The sequence below is a fragment of the Hypanus sabinus genome, chromosome 27, assembly GCF_030144855.1.
Source record: "Hypanus sabinus isolate sHypSab1 chromosome 27, sHypSab1.hap1, whole genome shotgun sequence".
NCBI classification, from domain to species: Eukaryota; Metazoa; Chordata; class Chondrichthyes; order Myliobatiformes; family Dasyatidae; genus Hypanus; species Hypanus sabinus.
Window position 1 is genome coordinate 26,666,154 of NC_082732.1, and position 14,771 is coordinate 26,680,924.

General features: G+C 43.3%; 2 protein-coding genes and 1 long non-coding RNA gene across 3 annotated transcripts; 1 reads left to right on the top strand and 2 right to left on the bottom strand.

Annotated features, from left to right (window-relative positions):
- Positions 1 to 796: 796 nt before the first annotated feature.
- On the bottom strand, positions 797 to 3,520 carry LOC132381937 (C-type natriuretic peptide prohormone-like). Its single transcript, XM_059951648.1, has 3 exons — positions 3,323 to 3,520; positions 2,269 to 2,588; positions 797 to 921 (listed from the first exon to the last, which is right to left on the bottom strand). Exons 1-2 carry the CDS (start codon positions 3,410 to 3,412, stop codon positions 2,283 to 2,285), a joined length of 396 nt encoding a protein of 131 aa, XP_059807631.1. The 5' UTR covers positions 3,413 to 3,520; the 3' UTR covers positions 797 to 921; positions 2,269 to 2,282.
- Positions 843 to 10,592, top strand: LOC132381939 (uncharacterized). Its single transcript, XR_009508141.1, has 2 exons — positions 843 to 945; positions 10,305 to 10,592. It is a non-coding gene; the product is annotated as an uncharacterized LOC132381939 (long non-coding RNA).
- An 890-nt stretch (positions 10,593 to 11,482) lies between these two features.
- Positions 11,483 to 12,624, bottom strand: LOC132381938 (C-type natriuretic peptide-like). Its single transcript, XM_059951649.1, has 2 exons — positions 12,535 to 12,624; positions 11,483 to 11,800 (listed from the first exon to the last, which is right to left on the bottom strand). The coding sequence occupies exons 1-2, from the start codon at positions 12,622 to 12,624 to the stop codon at positions 11,483 to 11,485; spliced, it is 408 nt and encodes a 135-aa protein (XP_059807632.1).
- Between the last annotated feature and the right edge of the window lie 2,147 nt (positions 12,625 to 14,771).

The window sequence follows — 14,771 nt, forward strand, 5'->3', positions numbered from 1 at the left end:
CTGGCCCGGAACCTCTATTCACCCCTCGTCCCACCTCCCATTGGCCGGCCTCCGTTTGCCCCGCTTCCCTGGGCGCGGGTCCGGAGCCTTCCCCGGATCGAGCTCTCCACCCCGCCGCCCTCAGCTCCTCAGTTCCTCAACGTCCTGTCACCCCACGGGAGCCACGCTGCAGCAACCCACCTCTTCCTACTCCGGGGCCCGGTCCGGAGCGCCCCGTGTAGGACCGCGCCGCTGCCGCCGGGACAGCTGTGGTAACTAGCAGATGATCCGCGGGGCGATGGAGCCAGCAGCTTCTCCCTGCGAACCTTCAGCCACCGTGGTTCGGGGCTGGAGAAAGGGATGCATTGGCTTCTGTGTGGAGTCTAATTGTGATTTGGCGTTGTGAACTGAACAAGCAATATATTTAATGCCAATACTACATTTTTAAATAGAACAAGTGGCACAATTTGTATGAAAGTCTATAACAAAACAAAACGGGGTTGCTTATCAGTTGAAACACGTGAAATGACAGATCTACAAACGATTCGCCAGCGAGTTTCCATTAACTTTTATTTTGCAGTGGTTCCGCACACCGTGTCAACATTTACTGAAGGTAAAACGACCAGCTCAATTAATGGCTTTGTTTAATCTGCACCAGAGCTTACAGCAAGTGACTGACCGTCAGTGTCATAGCAACAGAAAAACAAACATGTTACGAATAAATAATTTCATAATTAATATAAATAAAATTAAATATTGTTTAAATAGCAGCTGACATTGGTATGTACAATTGGGACTTAATCCGATCTTGTAAACTGTCTACAGGTCGGAGGCTACTCGCCATCGGTCGGAGAGAGTGGAGCGAAAACTTGGAAAAGTGAGTGGTCTGCGGGAAGGTCGATGAGCAGGCGGTGCCGGCAGTGTTGCTCTTGGAGTCAGACCCTGCGAAGGGAGGGAGAAACAACTGTGAGTTGAGGGCCATTCACTTTGGTACAAAATTCACCATAGAAACTAAGCCCCTCAATCCAACCTCGATTAAACAACTTCATGTTAAAGGTGATGGATTTGAGGTAAGCACTGGGATGTCATTTCCTTCCTCTAAAAAAAAACACACACACACACCATGAAATCCGTGTATTTATTCCTGTGAAAATAAGCTAATATCAATCCTCCAGGAAACTTGGACGAACTCTTGTGTAGCAAAACAGTAAGCTCTTTAAAGTTGGTGTTTTTTAAAATCTCTACAAGTGCTGATGAGGAGAGCGAGGTGAAAGGGGAACTGAGTTACCATTATGGATAGCAGCGCGGGGGTCGGGGTGTTCTGTAGGAATGGAGGGACAGAACGCTCACGGCAGGCTTGTAAAGGGCTCAGATAGCTGGTGGTGTAGTGTTGGGAACAAGATGGTGCAACTTTGAAGGAAGGTTGTTTAGACAAGGGTTCTAGCCATCTAATGTAGATGATTAAGACATTATATTATCGAGACTTAAATAATTACGAAGCGCGAAGGTATAAAAGGAACGAAACAATTAGGAGGAAATCCAGAACGACGAGATAGAACTTTAAAATTAGAATTTCTCAGTTTAGCTGAGATATCGAGGGCACGTGGTGGTGGTAGGGAACTCTCTTCAAAGTGTTGCGTTAGGAACTTACAAACTATTAAGATAACCACTCTAATGACAGAAAGAAGGACTGCGTGACTATCTGTTGTTGCCGTCTTCCAATGGGTTAACGCGCCGCAGATTTGGGGGCAAGAGAAAGGCGAATTTAGTCAGTATTCGGGACGAAGAGTGAGGCATGGCTCCCCGGGTTAGGGTGACGGAGAGGATGTTGGGGAATTGGTCGCGGATGAGAATGTGAGTAATGCGGAACTGATGCTTGGTCAGAAACGAGTCCGGACGGGCAGAGTGGACGTGTCCAAGGTGCTGAACTGAAAGTCTGAGGTAAGTTTGCGTTGTCGATTTTTCTCGGAAGCGAAGGAAATAAATGCTGATTATTTACTGAAAAGCATTGTTCGCCCCCATTGAACACGCGGCGATTATCCTTTTATCGAATTTGTTTGGCAGTGAAAGGGGAATATGCATTTTGCTGCGCAGTATATCCCCGTTTACTAGCCATCCGTGTAGGCTCTTACTCTTGCCTATGACAATTCGAGTTAATTATTTCAAATAATCCCTTCCTTTTGTAGCCTTAACTGATTAGTTACCTTCTAAGCGATCCTCCGAACAGTCTAGATTAGCCATCTAAATGGGCAAATATCTGCAAAGAATTTCTCTCAGTGCTGGTCTTACCTCTAAACAAGTCGCTAACAGCCCAGGCCGCTCATGGCCCCGATTCTATCCAGTTTCACCCCGAAACAGCCCCGAGATGGTCCTTTTTTGCTTCTGCCTCTAAACCGGAGGGGGATGTTGTTGAGGTCTTTCAGGATCCGCGCGAGGATGGGCCGGCTGGCGATCTCTCGGGATTCCCGGTCCCAGGGGAGATCCGTCTCGGACTGTTCAGTGTTGAGGTCAGGAAGGGAAGCGGCTGGCGACATTTCTGGCGCTTCATTGTTCAGGTCTTCCGAGGTGAAATACTGTCCATATTCATCTTCCAGTAGTCTGGTCAGAGCCTGGGTATAAGAGATAAAGGAACGATTTAGATGCCTGAACCAATTGACAAGTATTGGAACTTAGATCCAAGTTGATCCCTACCGGGCGACGTGGCGGGAAGTTGGCAATAATGGAATTCACGGAATCGCCGATTAAGTCAACCAAGACTATACCGAAATGAAGATACCCCTTATAAAACCACATCCTCAACGACTGGTTGGTCGGTCGCTACTTCAGAAGAGACTGCTCCGCTCACTGGGAGGGAACTATCTGAAAATTCAGCAGGTCAGGCAGCGTTTATAGAAAAGAATAACGAGTAGATGATTCGGGCCGAGACTCAAAACTCTGCCCGAAAGGTAAGGATCTCAGCCCGAGATACCTACTCTTTAATTCTTCCCGTAGATGCAGCCTGACCTGCTGAGTTCCTCCAGTATTTTGTGTGTGTGTGTGTGTGTGTGTGTGTGTGTGTGTGTGTGTGTGTGTGTGTGTGTGTGTGTGTGTTGCTCTGGATTTCCAGCATCTACAGAGCCTCTAGTATTTAGAATATCCGAAAATTCACTTGCGCAATATCAGTAATGGAAATGTAGTTTTACCTGGTTGTTAGCAACGGCCAGCGGGGCCGAAGAACGCCACCGACCTCGCTCTTTCCGGGTCTCCTATTACAGAGAGGTCAAGGCTGTTGCAGCCATTGAGCTGATTCAACGGCCAGAAGTTGCCTTTTCTGTTGTTGCCTCGATACTCTCGGATCTCTTACCTGCAGGCTGTCATCAGATCTCGGTCGGCCTTGAACTTGGAGCAGGAGCAGGAGCACGAGCCCGCAGTAGAAATTCGTGTTTCCGCTCATCTTTGAGCTTCTGATTTGTTGGATCACGCCGAGTTCTTCTCTTCACTCGCTGCCTCTTTCCCTCTGCCTCTGTGCTCGGATTCGGCGCCTTTTATTGCCCTTCTGGCTGACGTCATCCCATCGTGAATTATCCGAGTTATTAATACAGCCATCTTCTCCCGTCACTTCACCGAGATAAAGTGAATAGAAAATACGGTAAAAATTCCATTTGTCACTAGCTGATATGATAAGTACGGCGAGTTAACGTGGCGATGTCAGACACAAAGACGTTGGAGGTGCGAGCTTTGTCATTTTAAACAGAATTTTAAATACATTTTGAATATCGTAGACGAATATCTTCGGGTTATCCTGGCGAATGCACTGCATTTTCCAATTATGACCTGATCTTCGTTAGTTAGAACTTTGAGGCCAAGTTAATTACATGGGAGTCGAACTAATCAGAGGTAACCGAACCGTGTAGTAGCTGATTTCATAATACCGTGCACGTATGAAAAATTACAAGCAATAGTTGAAGTGACTTATGGATCCAGTAAACTTCCATTATATTGCAGCATTGTACTAGAAATCGTCCAATTTTGGCTGTCTTCGGCCACGGTGGTATGTTCAGGTATTAGTAATGTTCAACCTTTGGCTTTTTCAAAATGAAAACTTACCGCGATCTACTGGAATAGTGACAATAGCTCCTTCAGAAGCCAAATAAATTCAACCTGTCAGAAGTTTTTATTCTCTCAAATGGTTGGAGGAGAAATGCAATTTTAAAAAAAAACGACATTCGGGAATGATTGGAATCTAACTCCCGATACTGTCCCACATACAGTCGCCAGGGACATTCAACGCCTGGCCTGACGGGGATAGTGTCTGACCTGATTTACGTCTGCGTTCACAGGTGCCACATCTACTAAACAACGTCTACACACACTCTCTCACACACACACACACACACACAGACACACACACACACACACACACACACACACACACACACACACACACACTCTCTCACACACACACACACACACACACACACACACACACACACACACACACACACACACTCTCACACACACACACACACACACACACACACACACACACACACACACACACACACACACACACACCATTTAATCACGTTGAAGCGCTTTGGGATATCCCGAGATTGTGAAAATCACTTGGCCGGTCTTTCTTTCAATACGATTCGCCGCAATGTCAAATCCCCGCGTTACACCTGACGTTTTGAGCCAGCAGTTAACAAAAAAGCGATTTAACCAGTTTTTATTAGTGAAATCATAACCTGATGATAGGATTGAGCTACGAATCAGGATGTGGTTAACGCGCCAGAATTCATTAAATTATATACAGAGGGCGAAACTGCAGTAGTTTCGTAAGTAGAATGGCTTTGAGTTCTGATAGTGAAAGTCCTTGTAACCTTTCAAAGAATTGACGATGAAGGTCTGACTGCATGGAATGTTTGAGGAGTTATATCACAACATGGTAGATTGCATTGTGACAGCTATCTGGCAGGAATTGTTCAAAGCAGTTCACTAAACCTCCCTCGCTTCACTTTACTGGTAACCACCGTCAGACATCGTATTTAAAGAAAAGCAATTTAGCAGTTGGATGAATTTTACTTAATTAGCGTCAGTGTATTTTATTCGACAATCCAATTAGAACGACAAACTGAACTGTTTAATGGATAACGTTTGCGCCGATTTACAGTAGACAGGACTTCAAATAAGTGGACGAAAGATGCACGATTCTGGGCGATCGGAGGACGTTTGGGATGTGCGCAGCGATGGGAACAATACAACTTCACGCAGTGTTCTTTCTTTAAGGCACATTTCTTACCGTCCTTTCGGTTACATCCGAAAGCTATCGGAACTTTACACCACTCAGCTCGGGGCACATCAGGGCCTGATTTTTTTTTTAGGGTTTATGTCTTTTTTTTTAAAAAAAGTGACCCATTTTGAGTAGTCAGGATGACCTAGCAGTGATCGGCTCTCCTGGGCAAGGAGTATTGGCTTACAAATCTTCTTTCCCATTTCTTGGAAAATAAGAACAAGGAAAGGTTGAGATGGTGTACTTCTGTAGCTTGGACTTTTTAAGAAACAGAAATGGGTGGTTAAATAGCAAAAAGCGGTTGCCGCACATTTCGGGTCTCAGATGATCTAAAATTACCCTTGTGTGTGACTTGCGGCCGAATAAGCTAATTGTGTTATTTAAGATGTCATAGTTCGCTGTTGTGTGTTCCAACGCGTCGCAACTGTGAGCGAATTTTGAATTATTTCTCCAAACGTCCTCAGGTTTGTGATTTGTTAGTGGCGGGGGTGGGGGGGGGGCGCGTCGATGAGAACGGTGGCACCCAATGTGGACCACACTCAAAATTTCTGGGCATTCATTTTTAGGATTGCACCCTACAGCCATTCCTCAACCGTTCAGCTCAAGACAGAGGCATTTACTGTCGCTAAACACCATCTGAAACAAACGAGCGAGTTTTCTCTAGGGTTCAGAAAAGCGCATCTGCGCCCACAGAAAGGGTGCTTATCTCTTACTTTTACTGGAAGCCATTCTGCAGACTTGGGGTAGCGCCAATCTTTCAATGGAGCTTTAAGAAGTAAGAGGAGGAAAGTGGTCCTCTTAATCCTGAAATTACCCCCACTCCCCAGATCCATCATGAAGCATCTCTGGTGATGGGTGGTTACTGAATGTTGTTCCTAGACCAGGAGGGTCCAGGGAAGTCAATTTTGCACAATTATGGGTGTTGCGATCTCTCTAGTTTGTACAGTTCCATCCGTTGGCTACAAAGCAACATAATGCCACAACTCATGTTGTTTCCACAGACTTCTGAATACAAACATTGGAACTAGAAAGTCACCTGTACCAGAGATAAAGAACTGAATATCATCTAGAGCAGAGGGTCCAGACCTGGGGTCCAAGGACCTCTTGCCGAATGGTATTGGTCCATGGCATTAAAAATGGTTGGGAATCCTTTGAGATTCTAGAGGAAAATTGGAAGCATGTGGTGGTAGTGAAGACAGGTGTATAAAATGTTTTTTTTCCCCACTGAGGCATAAAATGTAATCGCAACTAGCTCATAGTAGAATCATATAATGTAGTCTACTTTATGTACTGACAGTGTTGTATCCAGTTCAGGTTGCCACATGGGAGTGATAGACTCGGGAACCTAACCACTAGATAGCAATGGAGTAAAGAAGAAATGCAGAAATCTGGAAAATTGCCGCAATGAAACATCCAGGAGGCCTATTGCTCCCTTTATAAAATAGTTATATTCTAACAGCACAAACGGAGGCCATTTGGTCCACTTGGCCCGTGCTAACGCATATTAAAGTAATCCCATCAGTCCCATTGCCCGTCCTTTCCCACAGCCTTGCAAATTTTTCTTTAAGTATCCATCCAATTTCCTTTGTACGTATTGGTTGATATTGTTGCACCCTGGCGACCGTCCTAACGATTTGCTAAATGGGAGGGGGAGGGGATGTTTTCTGTCCCATCTCCCTCGCATCCTTTTCAAGTTTTCAATGTGCTGTCTGATTCTTGAGCAATGGTTGATAGGAATAGTTTCCTTCTGTTTATGCTATCTGAACCAATCATGATCCCTATACACCTATCAACCTTCTCTGCTCGCAACCAAATTCAGATCTCTCCACGCCATCACTAAAGTATCTCGCAAACGCTCAGGTCCACGTGTCTACTTGCACGCTTTACAAAGGTGCCCAGTTTGCATCTATTACTCTTATTCTTTCTGACAAAGCGTCTATCGCTTTTTTTCCTTTGTATTAATTTCGCTTCCCATTTTCTGCCCACTTAGCCAATCATCTATTTGTGGTTTATTTCTTCCTCACCGTCTGGCGGGGTGGTGATACATATCTCTCTCCGCTAGCCTGCAGGTTACCCGTGGGCAAAGTGTAGCACCTGCTTGGCACCACCCCCCACTCCCGGATCAGGGTCACCTGAAACCATGGGACCAGGTGGTGGATGGTCCTATGAGCAGTTGATGCAAATCACAAGTCCTGGTCATCGGACCACTGACACCAGGCAGACGATCTCTGAAGAACATTGATAATGGCTGGGGTACCCCAGTCTTGTAAAGACAATGGTAAACCTCTTCTGTAAAAAAAAATGCCAATAACAGTCATGATCATGGAAAGACCATGACCGCTTACGTCATACGACACGACACATGACGAACTGCTGCAGATCCAATGGCCAAAGCAGAGGAAGGTAGGGAGATATTTAATCATGATGTATAAGATTTGAAGCGTAGATACAGTGAAGTGGAAAAAGCTTTCCCCTAACATGAACAGTCAATTAAATGCGCCGATTCGGGTCAATAACGTTTCCACCCAATGGATGTCAGCAGCCTCGAACTATGCGTTTAAGTGGACAGGAGGGGCGGTAACCATTAGCTACACAAAAGTGTTTAATCGAGCACTTAGTGTGCTGTAACCTTCGTAGGCTGTGGGCTGAGAGCTGGGTTATGGAATTAGGTATGAAAGCTGATTTTTCTACAGGATGGAAGCAACAACTGAATGGTTTCCTCTGTCTCATAAATCTCAGTGATTCTGAAAGACACCAACACCATTAACAGCAGGAAGCTTCCTAAGAGTTAGATTTAGTTCGCCGAGTTTGAGGAATGCGCAGGAGCATTTGTTATGCATCCCGCTCCTTCCCGGCTACCTAAAGCTAATTAGGTTGTCGATTTGTCCCAATATTTCGCCCAAAATTCCGTCAACATGCTTCAGATCATCCTTCACACCATCCTATTCACCCTCTCTCTGCCCCACATCTATCCCTCACCCATACACACAGAGTGAGCATTTAATTCGACTCCTATCCCGGATATTTAACGTTATATTCTCCCGTTATTCCCTTTGAGCAGCACCCCACTACAGAAATATGAGTGGAGTGTTACCATCGTGCCCATGTCATACGTCTCCAACTCTGAAGCCTAAGCAAAATCTGCTGCTGCGTCGCAACCTGTTTGCTATTATAGAACTCAACCTCTGCATATGCTGTCGTAAACTCAGAGTTTCCGCTTGGGCACTGTGATTGGCGTAGGCGGGATATTCTAGATGTGGCCCAGATCGGCTTTATCATCACGACCACTGAACCCACATGTTGGCCTGAGTAACGAGATCGAGAATCCAATCTGAGGTACAGGTGGAATCATGAGCTTGGTGAGGAAGTGTGCGTTCTGATTACTTACATTTAAAGTTCTGCCTGATTGGAGTTACAGTTTACCTGCTTATCCGTATATAGTGTGTTTGCCTTAACTGACAACGCCTCGCAGTGTTTTATGGCGCTGGGACGACTGCAGTGTTTGAAAACGAATGGTATTACATTACGGATATGATGGCAATATCAACCATTCCTATCTTAGATTTAGACTGATAGCCTTTGATGTGTCGTTCTCATTCAATGCATCGTCAGTTAGAAGGCCATCATCACCTGCCATTCCCAGTACTGGACTAAGAAAACGTCTTAGATTAAAAGCAAAGCTGAACTTAAGCCTCGTATCTGCTTCGAGTTTTAAAATAGAAGGATATAATTCTTCTCGGCAAATAGGTCTGAAACAATAAAAATATTACTTTATGAGGACTTGGACCTTATTGTGGTTTATTGTATTGTCCATTTCTCCGTAGGAACCATTTTATACATGAACTGAAAGGTATTGACTCATTTTGTGTTCACGTTCCGTCAAGTATTTCTAATATTGCAAAGACTCCAATATTGCAACAATTCTGGAAACATTAGAGAATGGCAATGGCAAAGGAGGATGCCTTGGGAATACTGCGTATTTCCAGTTTCTCCTCAATTCAAGATTTAAATGCCGTCTCCAAATTTAGCCATTGTAACAAAAAAAGTTCTAAAATAATGCTGGCAAATGAGACTTTTCCTTACTTCTCCTTAGTAATAGCAACAACACTCACTCCTGCCCCTGGCACTTTCTCGCATTTCTACAGCGGAGACTGACCCAAAATACTTATTAAGTTCCTTTGCCATTTCTTTGTCCTCCCTTACTACTGTACCTCTCCTGCGTAATTTTCCAATGGTAGATATCTACTCTCGCCTCTCTTTTACTCTTTATATATCTGAAAAGAAGACACATTATTGGCTAGCTTACCTTCTGATTTGACCCGTTCTGTCTTTATGGTTTTTTAGTTGTTTTTTAAAAATACTTCCCAACCCTCCACCTTCCCACTAATTTTTGCGATGTTATATGCCTTCTCCTTTGCTTTTATATGCTGTCTTTGACTTCCCTTGCTAGTCACGGTTGTTTAAAATTTAATTGTTCTGTACTCTACATGTGTGAATAGTTGAATATCTCAGTGAGTTAGAGCAGGTTACCGGAGAATTTTTACACAATGGTCCCAATATGAGGAGCGTTGGATGACTTTCGGCCTGTACGTGCTGGAGTTTAGAAGAACGAGGGGGAATCTCATTGAAATACGTCGAATACTGAGATGCCTAGATGTGGAGAGGATATTTCTTATAGTGGGGTGGGGTGGGGGGTTCTAGGACAAGAGAACACAGTCTCAGAATTGAGGAGCATCCATTTAGAACAGAGATGAGGATATTTTCTTTAGCCAGAGGATGGTGAATCTGTGTAATTCATTACTACAGCCGGCTGTGCAGGCCAAATCATTGGGTATACTTAAAGCGGAGGTTGATAGGTTTTTGATTAATCAGGACGTCAAAGCTTGCGGGGAGAAGACAGGAGGATGGGGTTGAGCCTAGATGGAGTCTCTATGGCCCAATTCTGCTCCTACGTACGTCTTCTGATCTAAATTACATCAGCAGTAATGTTGTATCGACGAACCAATCATTTCAAATACTTAACTTTTTTTGCCGCATTTTAATTGTTTTTCAGACAAATAATGCAAAACAAGAAGCGACCCGTCAGTTACCTCAGAAAGTGGTTTACAGTGATACCGGTGATGAGTTGTCAATTTCTTCCCGCGCCTTTGTGCTTCTATTGCACGCTCATCCAAGAATGGAAAACATGGCGTACCAGACCCTCGCCAGACAACAGGGCTTTTCATTGGCAAAGCATTGTTAAAAGTAAATAAAGGATGTTTTATTCTCTCTTATAACACTGAATATGTGCTGAACAAAATTAATAGATTACAAATACAATAAATAATGTGCTGTTAGCGTATCCATGTTAATTTTATAACTAGGAACTTATTTTAGCTTCCAGGTCAATTGCACCAACTTCGCGTTACAGCAGTCAGACGAACCTCATACAGATGAGTTTACAAATAAATACATTTTTCTTAAATTAATATAAATAGTTTCACATACAAACATCATTAGATTTGATAACATTTACGCGATCCTATAAGCATAGCTACCAGTAACGTGTAAATGTGGTACTGTGTCACTAGAGCTTAACAATTGAAGTCTACGGAAAACGAGTCGAAAGATCTTTAGCGGAAGTAAACTTTGAAGTGTTGAAAGCTGGTTGTTCTCTCCGTCCTGCGCTTTCACCGAAGCCCTGAGGGGGGGGGGGGGGGGGGAGAGGAAATTAATTTGATATATGTCAGATTTTCAGAGAAAACTTAAGGATCGTTTTTAAGACTTGATTGAAATAGAATGGATTTGGTTCTTATACAAAGTACAGGTATCTGGATTTGAATCTCCCTTTGATATCCATTTCAGAAAATGTACTTTTGCATTACACGACTTCTTCCATTTTCTACAATTGTTCAACAATGGAACTCCCTGGGCAAAAGCCATCCTCTGAAATTTAAGGAAGTCTTGTGAGTTGGGGGGAGAAGTTATCAGCGAGACACAAATCCAGTCCCTGTCTCAATGTTATCCCTACCTTTATTCTGGACTTCCCAGCAGTTGGCCCTGAACTAATAAACAGATAAGGCAAATCTATTAAACATATTGATTGGTAAATGTGACTTTCTCTCCCCAATATTTCCTGAATTACACCAACTGGGTGTACATAGCAGCTGCTTTCATACTTGACTAAAGCCAGTGTAGTTGGAAAAGAATAGTGTTACTTGCGTAGTTAGAATCCTACCTTAAATAACACAATCAGCACCCCAGGCCGCTCATTGAACCGATCCTATCCAGCTTCATTCCAAAGCAGCCTCTTCTTGACCCTTTCTTGCTTCGGGTTCTGGCTCTCCGAGGGACCATGGTAATGTCTTGGAGGAGTCGTAGCAAGAAATTATCAGAACCTCTTGGCCTGCTCTGGAATTCCTGCGTGTTCCCGTCCAATCCACGCTCCATTTCCCGTGCGCCATTTTGAAGGTCGAAGGAGATGTCAGCCGGCGAAGCCTCCACCCCTTCGTTGTCCAGCTCTTCATTGTCTAGAAAGTGCTCAGCCTCCTCTAATCGTCTGGTCAAAGCCTGCAAATTAGGGGAAGCGGGGAGAGTCAATTCATACCCCTGGAAGGATCTCTCAAGCAACATGAACTAAATCCAAGGAAAGAAATTATAGGATTGAATGCAGAACAATGTCAAAATAAGGCAGGGCAGGTCTGTTGAAATGTTTCTGCACCAAATGTGACATTCTTGCTATCGCGCGCTGCTTAATTTTAAAGACCTCTAACGGGGAAGTCGTTAAGTATTCTGTTTAAATGAGCATTGCCCTCATTTTTCGACAGGAGACGTTACATTTCGAAATTGTCTCAAAATCCTTTGGTTTTCAGGCTTAGTCCTGAATCGCGATTGAGTTGCTATTGCTTTCAGCTGAGGGCCAAACTTACTGTTCGGCCGTTGGCTATGTCCCACAGTGAAATGATAAGCATATGCTAGGATACTTAAATATGGAAGTCTAAGAAAACGGTAGCCTTTTACTGATCTCAATAAGATGAGCGAAAAGAAGATTTGTACCTAATGTGCTGAATATTAGGATGAATTCAGTAAATAGACCAGCGGCATGGACACTGACCAACGAGATAACAATCCCTCTAAATATCTGGCGAATATGAAAACCATTACATAAGACAGGAGTCCCAGTGTTAGTTGAATGCCAATGAAGAGTAGTTCCACCCAAGCATGTTAGTTTTAGCTAAGCGCCAGGCTCAACGCGAAACCATGATTTGTATAGGAAATCAGGCAGTTAGAGTGGTTTCTCTTACCTGGAGGCTTTGCTCTGGGCTGGGTCTGGCATAGACCTGGACAAGGAGGACAAGCAAGAGTCCGCAACAGTAAGCCGTGTAAACACCCATCTTTTTCCTCGTCGGTATCTCGTCTTTTCTCCCTTTGGCTTCTGTCTCAGATTCAGTTTGGGCGACTTTTATCCTTCTCCGGATGACGTATTGTCGCTAAGAATTGTTATCCCAGAATTAAATCAGGCTCCTTCCGTCACTAAACACAGATAATGGAACGAGGTGGTGTGAGGAGAAATTGCCTTATAAGTTCTCGTTATGCAAAGCATTCACAATCATAGATGGTCCTATTTTGTTCACTCCCATAGAAAGTTCCTGCTTGACAAAGTAAGGTAGTTACTTTTTTTGTGTGTGGATCTGGCATACAACGTTGAATATAATTTAAATAAAAATAACTGAGCAGTGGATCCCTTGAATGCTTTTCTGGTCCACGACAGTAAATGTAAATTCTAAATCCAACGTGTTGAAATATTTTTGTTCCAAGGATGATAGGTTAGCAATAGTGAACTGCGTGCTTTGGCTGGAGAATACACAAAACTTGGGTTTAGGTCGTTACTCAAACCAGACTGTGAGACGAATGAAACAGGCTTAGATGGAGACAGACGGAGAAGGCACAGAAAGAAATTATTAAGATTAAAAATAGAGTTGTGTAATGGTAGAAGCAGATGAGATAAAATACAAAACAGAATCTGGAAGTTCATAGAAGGAGCATGGCTGAAGTTTTCCAACTTGCTTCGGGTATTCAAGTTTGTGTTATTTGTTAGAAAATGTTTGCTAAAACTTATCTTTCCAAGTTATTTGTAACTAGGAAGCAAGTATATCCTTCAATGATTAAAACATACTTAGCTGAGATATAGGAGGATAAGAGTAGGGATTGTGTATTTAGAATAATAGGGGTTCAATGCCCCAACACCATATACTTTTGTCTAATTTAAATCAAGAGAACAATTGAAGAATATCTGCAAAGTTTTCATTTAATATTTTTAAAGCCCAGAGATGGCAGCACCATAGTCCTTGGGACCTGTATTCATGAGTGCCATTATCGCCTTCATTAGTGACATTTTGCTTATATTAATTTTGATGAGTCTTCATCCCTCATGAAACTGGATTACTCTTGCTTTACTGTAAATACTGGTTCAGAGTACTTATTCAACATCTCTCCTGATCATTTCCAACATTCACATTATCATTTTTTACAGGGTCACATTATTCTTTATGTATTCATCACAAAGGTTTGATTCCTATATACCTGTATTGTAGTTTTTAGAGTGATAGGGTACTACAGGTCGATGGGACTGTGCTAGCCTGGACCAAACCCTCCATATTCCTTTCCATCTACCTATGCAAACTTCTCTTAAATGTTGAAATTAAACCCGCAGTCGCCACTTCTGCCGGCAGCTCATCCTCACTCTCATCAGCCTCTGAGTGAAGAAAATCCCCCTCATGTTCCCCTTAAATATTTCACTGTTCATCCTTAACCCTTGACTTCTAGTTCTAGTCTCACCCAACCTCAGTGGAAAAAACCTGCTTGCATTTACCCCTTTAATTTTGTATACCTTTATAGGATCTCCACTCATTCTCCTGTGCTCAAGGGAATAAAGTCCTAACCTATCCAGCCTTTCCCTATAATTCAGGTCCTCAAATTCCAGCAACATCCTTGTAAATTTCTCTCTGCACTGTGTCAAGCTCATTGATATCTGTCCTGTAGGTAGGTGACCAGAATGCATACAATATTCCAAAATCAGCTTTGCCATCATCTTATATATATATCTTTAACAGAACTTCCCAAATCCTGTACTCAGTGCTTTGATTTATAAAGGCTAATGTGCCAAAAGCTCTCTTTATAATCCTATCTATTTGTGATTCTACTTTCAAGGAATTATGGAACTATATTCCCAGATGCCTTTGCCCTACCACACACCTCGATGCCCTACCGTTCACTGTGTACGTCTTACTCTGGTTTGTCTTGCCAAAGTGCATTATCTCACACTGCATTTAATTCTATCTGCCATTTTTCAGCCCATTTTGCCAGCTGGGGCAGAACAAGTTGCAACCTTTGATAGCCTTCCTCGCTGCCCACAACACTCACAAGCTTGGTGTCACCTCTTACTCTCTGATTTGTCCTCTTGAACTATTGTCTCAACCAGTCTTCAGGATCTAAGAGAGCTGTACCATTGCACACCTTTGTTTTTCTTTTAGTTTTATGC

Excerpts from the sequence above, each read along its gene's own strand:
- LOC132381937 (XM_059951648.1), bottom strand. The coding sequence starts at position 3,412 with ATGAGCGGAAACACGAATTTCTACTGCGGGCTCGTGCTCCTGCTCCTG. Across the intron at positions 2,589-3,322 it reads GATCTGATGACAGCCTGCAG|GCTCTGACCAGACTACTGGA; the intron begins GTAAGAGATCCG and ends TCTTATACCCAG.
- LOC132381938 (XM_059951649.1), bottom strand. The coding sequence starts at position 12,624 with ATGGGTGTTTACACGGCTTACTGTTGCGGACTCTTGCTTGTCCTCCTT. Across the intron at positions 11,801-12,534 it reads GCCCAGAGCAAAGCCTCCAG|GCTTTGACCAGACGATTAGA; the intron begins GTAAGAGAAACC and ends CCTAATTTGCAG.